The sequence below is a fragment of the Erythrolamprus reginae genome, chromosome 2, assembly GCF_031021105.1.
Source record: "Erythrolamprus reginae isolate rEryReg1 chromosome 2, rEryReg1.hap1, whole genome shotgun sequence".
Taxonomy (NCBI): Eukaryota; Metazoa; Chordata; class Lepidosauria; order Squamata; family Dipsadidae; genus Erythrolamprus; species Erythrolamprus reginae.
In genome coordinates this window covers 103,603,858-103,615,284 of record NC_091951.1, presented here as the reverse complement: position 1 = coordinate 103,615,284, position 11,427 = coordinate 103,603,858, and the positions used below count along the sequence as shown (strand labels likewise).

General features: G+C 37.4%; 1 protein-coding gene across 1 annotated transcript in view; it reads left to right on the top strand.

Annotated features, from left to right (window-relative positions):
* The window catches only part of CYFIP2 (cytoplasmic FMR1 interacting protein 2), a 70,293-nt gene that overhangs the window by 18,289 nt on the left and 40,577 nt on the right, over positions 1-11,427 (top strand). Inside the window, exons 10-15 of the mRNA XM_070739001.1 lie at positions 4,422-4,539; positions 6,171-6,290; positions 6,580-6,705; positions 7,830-7,996; positions 8,906-9,053; positions 10,978-11,131. Of these exons, the coding sequence (XP_070595102.1) occupies positions 4,422-4,539; positions 6,171-6,290; positions 6,580-6,705; positions 7,830-7,996; positions 8,906-9,053; positions 10,978-11,131 (833 nt within the window). The remainder of the gene's footprint in view (positions 1-4,421; positions 4,540-6,170; positions 6,291-6,579; positions 6,706-7,829; positions 7,997-8,905; positions 9,054-10,977; positions 11,132-11,427) is intronic.

Genomic DNA, 11,427 nt, shown 5'->3' with positions numbered 1-11,427 from the left:
TACTGCCATCTTTGGAATTAAAATGTTCTTCAACCTTAATCTCCCTTCCCTGGTATTTTGTGGTTCTTAGAAATCCCAATGTCTCAGGCGGTGATCAGGTGGGTGATCAGGTGGGTGCAGCGAACCTGTAGCAGCTCCTCCTGCTACTGGTGCACTCCAGAATGCACGCATACACATCCGAGTGAAACTTTGCTTCTGCGCATGCGCAGGAAGAAAAATCTCACAAGGGGACACGTGCGAGACAGAGATTTTGGCAATTTTTTTTGCTTCCTGCACATGCGCAGAACCAAAATCTCACTTGGGCGCATGCACGCCAGAGATGCAGAGCTTCACGCACGGCACAATTTTCGCTACTGGTACGATGGTGTCGACTGTACCGTTGGAACCTGCTAAAAGGTCCCCCTTTTAATTTACTATAGGATCAATTCGAGAATTACTCTAGAATTGCGCTGAAGATGCAATTAAATCAGATTATTATTTTAACCTTGAAGTGACAGTCCAGATCTTTTGAGACCTTTCTCTGCTTGGCTGCACAGAGTTAATACCTTCTGATGACAAATCCAGGGATGCAACTATTGAAGATTTATACTTCTGTTTTATACCAACATTTTTCAAGCTCACTGAACTCTGGCTACCATTCAAAATTCCTGCATTCCTAGAATTTTCCCCTAGGTCAGACAGTTTTTGCTTCTAACTTTCAACTTTCTTACCTCTTTCATGTTGTTTTACCCGAGTAAAATAACCCGAGTCTATCCAAACAAACAGACAAACAAATAATTCCACCTTAATTTCAATTTCAAATCTCATCCAGTCCTTTGGCTAGGGAGAGATGTCCTGACATTCGAGATCTGTTTAATTATTTATTATTATTATTTATTAGATTTGTATGCCGCCCCTCTCCGTAGACTTAATCCAAGCAAGAATATAAATTACCTTCCTCAAACTTTCTGAATGTTTATCAGTCTGGCTAAATATCTGTATGTAGCAAATTTTTCATAATTATACCCACAATAAAGATGTGTCTTTGAGGATACAGGGAAGTGATTGCTAGAACTGAGTGCAGATCAATAATTTGCACTGGGAGTTTATATGTACCGGTATATGGGTGCCAATCTCTGAAATACCTGTATGTATAAGAAAGTACTGACTGAGAGGTATAGATGGAGATGGAAATGAATGGTTGGATTTGTGCAAGTATCTACATGTGAAGTACGCTTACATGGCAGAAAAATGGATATGAGTGTTAATGCATACGAGTGATGATATTCATTGGGTATATTAAATACTGTGTCTGCACTTGTATGTTGACTATTATTTGTTTGCATGCTTGGCAGCTGCGAATGTAGGTATGAATGCTTATTCTGTGAACATGAATGTGACCGAGTGTGCCTGCTCTGGGTAATTTTTATCCACAATTTTTCAATTGGATAGAAAATCCTCCAGAGCATGAACACAGTACTCTATCTGTCCAGAAGAATTCTCAGAGTGGGTTTTAGGCGGAATAACAAAATAAATGTAGCATAAACTCTATTGACTCCCAACTGGAATTGTTTTCAATGGAATTGTTCATAGGGATGGATGTGTATGGTGGGTTCAGTAAGTGGTAGCTTAGAGAAGATAGGTTTGTTTGTTTATGTATTTATTTTTTACATTTTTATGCTGCCCATCTTCCCTATAAGCACCCTGGTAAATGAAATCACAATTAAGGGTTGAATTATGACCAACTGTCTTGATACAGAACCATGGGAGGCAATGCTGTCCCCCTATATTTCAGACAGCCTCCCCTGTAGATATTTCTAGGCCGAAGGGTAAGTGGTGTAGTTCAATTTATGGCAAGATGTAAATGCAAGGTGACTCAACCATACGAAGATAGTAACATTTCATATGATGCATGCCTCTCAGTTGGCAGTTTCAGTTTCCATTTCACTACACAACCTGATGACTTTATTTTGGGGAAACTACCAAGAGTCGAACCAAATAAACAGTTTCAATTTCTCAGATTTTCATCAGAAGGCTGACAGTCTCAGAATTACTGCTAATAAGAGACAATCATTAATTAATGCAAAAAAAGAAATCGGGTTATAATTGGATTTCATTACTGGAATTCATGGTGTTTGTTTGGTGTATATTTATTTCATTTTATGGTATCCAACTAATGGCTTCCATATTAGCATAAATGTGTATGTTGTTTCTCACTCATCAATCTAACCTTTTCTTCTATTGCCAAAATAAGTTGGATTTTAAACTCAGCCCAGTCCATGGAAGTCTTTAACAATGTGTGTTTAAATCCCATTTCTAATCTATCCTACTCCATCCAATAATCAGCTGCGAACTATTTCTTCTACTCATCTTTACTTACTAACAATTATTTTCTTATTCAGTTTCTAAGCAGAGCAATATCACCTCCTGAGCCAATATCTTTCTCCTTCCTTGGAGAAGAGATTATGAACACTAACTTGACTGCCCAACAATTGTGGGGGTTTTATGTTCCTGCACATTCATGCTCTTCTTTTCCTTTTTGTCTCCCTAATTCATTTCCATCCTTGTGGTGAGATGTAATTAACTGTGTATGTCTTTTTTTTTCTTGTATGGCCTTTTAATTTTGTGTAATGGAATAGATTATATGTGGCAGGTTGGCTAGTACATCACCACTGATAACCTGTTGATGACAGTACACTGGAAGGGTAAGAGCAAAGTATTGGATTTCTGAACATCTGGAAATACAACAGGACCTAATCATCACTGTCAACACAATTAAGAGAATTGCATCTACTTCAATATTATCAAGACATCTAGTCCCAGAATATCCCACTCTTTCAAAATAAACATTCTGGATAGCAAAGTTGGCACTTCAGATAGATTGTATATATATTCTTTACTGACATTTACCATATTTTTCAGAGTATTTGGAGTCCCCCCACCCTAAAAGAGGGTGAAAATTTGGGTGCATCTTATATGTAGCCCTGCCCATCCTTTCAAGCGGATGTTTCAGAGGCTGAAAACAGCATGTGAAACCTCCATTTCAGAGGCTCTTTTTTCAGCCTCTGAAACCTCTGTTTGGATGGCTGGGGGAGGCTACAACAGTGGTTTCACGGGCTGAAAAAATGACTCTGAAACGGAGGAGTCACAGGCTGAAAGAACAAGGCATAGAGCTCACAACCAATGAACCTATTGTGAAAATTAACCTCTGGGAACAGCTGATTGAAGGTATTCAGGGAAGCCATCCATCCCCCAAATCAGCTTTTTTCTTTTTTCCTCCCAAAAAACTAAGTTGTGTCTTATACTCTGATGCATTTTATAGTCCAAAACCTACGGTAAATAGAAGTCAGGTTCATTTGCTACATTTAAGAATAATTCATAGTCACGTAAAAGAAGAAAGAATGAATGGCTAAGTTCAAACTTCATGTTAAAGATGGGTCATTATTGATTTCATTTTAAATGGAGAAATTGTGAATCTATAATGACATTCTAATTTTAGAACTTTATAAAGCATTTGATACTTACTGTGATTCTGTGTGTTGTCTGAATGGGTGAATCATAGCTATAGACCTGGCTCTGGCAACCAGGAAAAGGAAACAATTTTAAACTATGGTTTGCTATTATTATTATTATTATTATTATTATTATTAGGGTTGCCAGGTTTATCATATCATTTTTGACTCTTATTTATTTCCTAATTCAATTTTTAACACATGTTTTGCTGATATTGTTCTATATTGGCACAGACCTAGAATGTTATAAATGTAGGTTATATAGACCCCAATTTTTGATTCTAGACATCTTTTCTTTATATACTTTTGTTTACAACATGTACAATTTCTTAAAGACCAGTCCTCAATTCTGCCATGCACGTATTAGATTAGATTAGATTTATTGGATTTATATGCCGCCCGTCTCCGCAGACTCGGGGCGGCTCACAACAATAGCAAAAACAGTACATAGTGACAAATCCAATGCCTGCCAATCCAATTACAATTTTAAGTTAAGAAATTCATAAAACAATCCCAATTTATATAAAAAATAAGCACACAATCAATCAAACAGCAAAACAACATGGGCAAGGGGGAGATGTTTTAGTTCCCCCATGCCTGATGGCAGAGGTGGGTTTTAAGGAGTTTACGAAAGGCAAGGCACGTATTGAGTGAATAATTCTATTTATCATCTATGGATTTGCTACTTTTATCACAAATTTAAAATAAATAAAATAAACATATAAAGTGTAGGATAAATTATGAAATTAAAAAATGTATCTACTACAACAACTATAGTTTTTAGTTGCCAATTACTGAGTGATGCAGCACCATATCAAAAGACATTGGACCAAGTGAGATATTAGTGGACCAGTGGACCAAAGTTATCTTGAGTAATAACTGTAGAGTCAGACATGAGTGTTAACTTAAAGACATTGGTTTTCTGCCCAGATGGACATGCACTCAAAGCAGCATCAGTCCACAGTATAACATCTGTGAACAGATGGTACAGATCCGAGATGATCATATCCGGTTTATCTCTGAACTTGCTCGCTACAGCAACAGTGAGGTAAGCTTCCATGGAGGCCTGTGTTGCACAATGTATGTGTGAAAGAATGAGTGTGTGAATAATTCCATTTATTCATTTGAGTGTGTTCCATGAGCAATTCATTATTACTCTGTTTCTGTGTTTGATTATGGTGTTGGAATGCAAATAGCTTGCCTCTTGGAGATTGAAATGATGAATGTCCAATTCCATCCATTCCAACCAATAGCAGCTCTCCAGATATTCAGAGTAGAAAGAATTTCCTCATTCAAAAGTGTATGGCTCTCTTTGTTCTTCTGTATCAAAGATACAGTCTGCAGTCAACTCTTATTTACTGTTTTGCAAAGAAAAGTATACAATGCAATATCTCAGGGGAAGTCCTATGATGCCCTATATGCTGCCTGCAATTTTTTTCAAAGGATGCCTTTAAATTGTACGTTTTAAAATTTAGACAGTAGGGGAAATATTAAAAAAGAATCTTTGTAATTATATTTAATTGATTTTTTTCAATTAATGTTTCAATTAAACTTAAATATTAAACCAAATCCATTTTAGTCTTTGTCCAGATTCCATCTACTTATTTTAATTGTGGATCCCTTATACAATGGAAGAATAAATATGAACCTCCTTCTGAAAACAATTAAATATCCCTAGGTGTTCCTAGGCCTTTCAAATTGCTTTTAGTGCTGTCAGATGACATACTGTTCAACATTGTTTAAACCTACCACCTATAGATTTTAACAATGTACACCTGTAGATATCTATGGCCTTTCCCATTTAAAAGTTTAAAGAACATTCACAATTAGTCAGTGGGCAGATGATTGCCTGCACAATAGAGGGCACTATATTACCCAATATATACTGCTGAAAAAATAAAGGGAACACTCAAATAACACACCCTAGATCTGAATGAATGCAATATTCTCACCGAATGATTTGTTCTGTACAAAGTTGAATGTGCACAACAGCATGTGAAATTGACTGTCAATCAGTGTTGCTTCCTAAGTGGTCAGTTTGATTTCACAGTTTGATTTACTTGGAGTTATACTGTGTTGTTTAAGTGTTCCCTTTATTTTTTTGAGCAGTGTATTTGCATATATGAGCCCAAAGGAAGTTATCCTTGAATTTCTCTTATATAGGAGCTAGATATTTACTGTTAGTCAAAATGTTTCCAAAGGAATTCAGCGAAAGTTGCAATAATTAAGAAATGGTACTTCTGCATTTTTATCTGAAGATCTTCCTAGTTTTATTCCTATATTGTGTAGGAAACTGAATGAGTTTTTATATTGAGTGTTATCTTTGAACTATATTGTTTGGAATGCTTACCAGTAGATGAAAGACTAGAATATGAATATGAAACTGATTGGAGGAATCATGCCTTTTTGATGTCATCCATCTGGATATTTTATCTCGGCAACTTTCTAGCAATTCTGGATTTGTAATCCAGCCAGAGTCATTGATTGAGAAGGACAGTTAAAGAAACTGAGTAAATAAATCAATAAATTAATTTCTCAGTTCTTCCCATCATTCACTGTCCATCAATTAACTCTCGTTGATGAATGTTTGCAATGTCTTGCTCAGTTAATGAAAATAGCAACATGAAGCAATTAAAGGAAAAAATTTCTGAGTGAGACAGATGTCTACTCCATTTCCAGGTGGTGACAGGCTCAGGATTGGACAGTCAGAAGTCAGATGAAGAATATAGGGAGCTTTTTGATCTGGCTTTACGGGGGCTTCAACTTTTGTCAAAGTGGAGTGCACATGTGATGGAAGTGGTAAGTATTTTTTTTTCTGATACATTTATATGTTGATTTTTAAGGTAAAATTGCCTTCAGCATACACCAGAGTCTTGAACATGTTTTAATTTATTTTCCCTATGTAGCTTGAAAAAAAATGATTTAAAGATGTGCATGCCTGTGTACTGTTTACAAAAGCTGACGTTAAAAAATAGAGTCTACATATACCAAAGAAATTACCTTATAGGCTGAATTTAGTATTTTCCGAGAAATCAATATGCTGGATTTTTCCAACTGGATTTTCTATTTTTTACCCCCCTTCTCGAAGTATTCTTGGAAGCTAGTCCATCCCACTGATAAGTTCTGTAACAAAGATTGTCCAGGCACTGCTGAAGAGTATGAGAGAGCTACAAGATACAATTATACCAGTGAGGAAAAGTTTGCTTTCGTGGAGGTAGGTGGCTATATCTGTCATTTCTGTCCAGGTTAGAGAGTTTCCTTGAATGGATGTCTGAAGCAATCTTGGAATATGGGAGGATCCAGACATTGCTGTCTTCAGTTTACAACTGTCCTGTTTTCTCCATTTGTTTTTATATTCTTGTATGCAGAGAAAACCCCTCAAATCCAGGGCTTCCAGGATAGCACTGGAAGAGTGCCTTTGGGATTTATTTATTTATTTGGTCAAGCATATACTGTACAAAACTACAGAAAAAGAATAAACGTGATTGTGAATACATAAAGTGTATAAATTGTGCAGAATGCAGCCGCGTGAGCAGTCATGGGATTACCCAGACATGTCAACATATCTCCAACAGTCCGTGGTCTGCACTGGCTGCCAATTGGTTTCCGGACTCAATTCAAAGTTTTGATTATAACCTATAAAGCCCTAAATGGCATGGGAGCAGATTGTGTACGGGACTGCCTCCTGCTGCATGAATCCCAGCAACTGCTTAGGTCCCACAGAGTCAGCCTTCTCCAGGTCCCGTCAACTACTAGACAATGTCACGGGACCCAGGGGAAGACCCTTTTCTGTGGGAGCCCTGGCCCTCTGGAATCAACTCCCCCAGAGATTCATTTTGCCCCCACCCTCCCCGCCTTCCATAAGAGTCTAAAGACTCATTTATGCCACCAAGCTTGAGGTCATTAGATTCTATCCCCTTGTCAATGAATGTATAGTGGGCTTGTTTGAATGGACATGTGTGTGTATGCTAATAGCCTTTTTTAATTTTTAAATGTAATTCTTAATTTTAATTTTAATTAATCATATCTTGATCTATACTGTTTTTATATGTTGTAAGCTGTACTAAATCTTCAGAAAGGGGTGGCATATACATTTAATATAATAATAATAATAATAATAATAATAATAATAATAATAATAATGGTTATGAATAAATGAGTTGGTTACAAATACATCAGGACAGTATGACAGGGACAGTAGGCATGTTGGTGCATTTACTCATGCCCCTTACAGACCTCTTAGGAGTGGGTTGAGGTCAAGGATGCTGTCCTGAAATTGCATGCAAATGGGCCTGGTATAATTAAAAGAGCCATACTGACTATTTTTATTCTACGCAGGTTATCGCTATGATCAAGGGCCTGCAAGTGCTGATGGGTCGAATGGAGAGTGTCTTCAACCAGGCTATCAGGAACACGATCTATGCTGCTCTACAGGATTTTGCTCAGGTGACCTTGAGAGAGCCCCTCAGGCAAGCAGTCAGGAAGAAGAAAAATGTCCTCATCAGGTAACTTAATCACTTGCTAGAAGTTTTGTAAATACATGGACTCTTGTTTCATTTTTTCCCCTGCCTGCCTATACCATTACATTAGTATGCATGTTTCTAAGTGCAGGATTGATTCCACGCATGGTTCACAAAAAATTCCAGGCTAAATCTATAATACGGCCAATTAAATAGTGGAGAGCTTGGAAAATACTTAGGCTACAAGTGTAGAAAACTGGAAGAAGAATAAACAGTGCCAGGTTAGATGGAACAGTAGTGGTCAAGGAAGGCATTTTCAAATATTCACTGTTCCCAGAATTTGTGTTTAGAAAATCAGCATTCCAAACAGTATCAATCCATATATGCTGAATATTTGGTCAGTGATTGCTTCCATAGAGGTTTTGATAGGACATGGATTATAGTCATGTCTCTTATAACTATGAAGCTTTGGGTTGTGGTTTTTACTTTTCACTAGTTTCTATTGGCTGTCATTTAATAGACTATCAGAACATTTAGTTTCTCCTGTTCTCCCTGCAACAACTGCTTCTACCAACACACATGATCTCTTTGTCTGTGTGGGTGTGTATATAATGCGTAAGTATGTGTGGGTGTAACTGAGACAGTCTTCATTCATCTGCTGCTTGTAGCCTGAATGGATTGGCAACTGAAATACATCTTTTAATGTGGTATGGGATAATTAACCCTTTGTACACACCAAAGAAGTAGAGTTCTTTGGATTAATTAATATTGATACTACTACTATATTGTAGTATGGTATCAATATTATACTACTATAATTAAATATCAGATTAAATAAATATCATGCAGTACTTACATAATTATATTTCTACTTCATATTTAAATTTATTATTTAGACTTCACTGTAAACATAGCAATTCAGTTCAATGATCGATCCGCTCTTCATCTTCCCAGTGTTCTTCAGGCAATTAGAAAGACAATCTGTGATTGGGAGGGAGGACGTGAGCCTCCAAATGATCCCTGCCTGAGAGGGGAGAAAGATCCCAAAGGTGGTTTTGATATCAAAGTCCCACGACGAGCTGTTGGACCTTCAAGCACACAGGTATCTGTTCCTTTAGTAAGAACTTGCAGGTTAATTTATCAACCAGATCTTTAGAATAGTTTTTTAAAAATTATACTGTTCAGTTTCACACTAATAAAGTAAATATTCAGCCTTTCATCTTTCTGAAGGACCCAGATTGTTGAACTCAAAATACTGTCTCTGTAAGCTGCTTAAGAAAGGGCTGTAAACCACTGTGAAGCGGTGTAGAAGTCTAAGTTCTATTTTTATTTATTTTTATTTATTTATTAGACTTGTATGCCGCCCCTCTCCGGAGACTCGAGGTGGCTCACAACAGTGATAAAAACTATACATGATGACAAATCTAATAATTAAAATCTAAAAATAACAATAATACATTTAAAAGTCTAAAAACAAGGGACCCCAATATATAAAAACATACATACAATCCTATCCCCCACACTTGACGACAGAGGTGGGTTTTGAGGAGTTTATGAAAGGCAGGGAGGGTGGGGGCAGTCCTAATCTCTGGAGGGAGCTGATTCCAGAGGGTTGGAGACGCCACAAGAAGGCTCTTCCCCTGGGTCCCGCCAGATGGCATTGTTTAGTCGACGGAACCTGGAGAAGACCAACTTTGTGGGACCTAACCGGTCGCTGGGATTCGTGCGGCAGAAGGCGGTCTCGCAGGTATCCTGGTCCGGTGCCATGAAGGGCTTTATAGGTGATGATCAACACTTTGAATTGTGACCAGAAACTGATCGGCAACCAATGCAGACTGCGGAGTGTTGGAGTAATATGGGCATATTTGGGGAAGCCCATAATTGCTCTCGCAGCTGAAGTTTCCGAATACTCTTGCTATGGTGGTCACTTAACGTCTGCTGCAAAACATTGTAAAATGAGTTGATCACATGATCCTCCAGCTTTACAACTGCCATATCTTACCAAACAATCTCCATTACAGTCATACTTTAAATATTATCTGTATTCAGAAGTGGGTTCTTATCAGTTCGGACAGGTTCTATAGAACCATTAGTAACTTGGCGGCTTGAGTTGCTGCAACTGGCAGTGACCCAGGCCTGCCAAAGCCCCAAGCCAGTTTTCTCGGCAGTGCCATATGTACCGCCATCTTGTTTTTTGCTTGTGCACATGTGCAGAAGGTTTTTTTTTAGTACTGCATATGCAGTAGCAGAATCTGGAACCCACCCCTGCCTGTATTCTATTATTTATCCATTTGTACATATCAGATACTTCCTTCCTCCTTTGAAAGAGATCATTATAACTATAATAGTAATAACAAGCCTTTTCTTCTCCAAAATGAATCTATTTTTCTATTGGGATCAAAGAGCGAAGTTCAGTTTGGATTCCGATCTCCAAGTGAGTTCCATCTTCCAAATTCCTTTGAGCAGGCCTACTCAATAGGACCCCCTCAGCTGTGGAATAGCTGATATGGACTGATACCACTTCTCTTCTCAGTTTCCACTGAATATGAATATGTTTTCAACTGACAGCCACAATTAGGGCTCGAATTTCAGCCATAAATCATGGCAGTTGTAAGGCAAGGCACCCATGTGACAAGACCTGATTTCACAACTATATTAATGGGGTCTTTAATCAAATCACATGGCTAACCCTTCCTCCTGAACGTACATTTTTTGCCAGAAATCAAAGTGAAACATCAAAAACCGCCAAAAAAGTAGCAGATCATGAGGACGTGATTGTAAGATGCAGCAACCAGTCATAATATAAGCTGGTTGTCAAGCACCCAAAATGGGGTCATGTATCCAACAGGGGAGCAGTTTGACATGTTATGACAGCACTTTCTCAAGGTTCCTACAGCCATCGTAACCCCAAATAGTTGCTGAACAAGTGGTATTAAGTTGAAGATTACCTGCACTATTATTTATACATGATTATTATTATTTATCAAAGTATTATTGTAGTAACAGTCATCAACGTGTCTTTTCAGCTTTATATGGTGAGAACCATGTTAGAATCCCTCATTGCAGACAAGAGTGGTTCAAAGAAGACTCTTAGAAGCAGCCTGGATGGACCAATAGTTCTGGCCATTGAAGAATTCCATAAACAGTCCTTCTTCTTTACACATCTTCTCAATATAAGTGGCAAGTATCAACATAAACTCTGAAATGGATAACCTAGACAGAATTAGCTTGTCAAGAATAACCAGCTCTGGAACAATGAATTTTCAATTTATTGTAATTTATATTAAAGAACTATTAGAACTGGGTGTAAAGTTGAAATAAATTCTTAGCCCAATTGTTTAGGGTTTTTTTAATAAATTGCAATCTTATTCTTGTAAGAAAATAATCTAATTTTATATATTTATGCATACAATTTTATCAGTTGAAATATGCTGTTACATTATCTCCATAAAATATTTTGTAACATGGACGTGTTG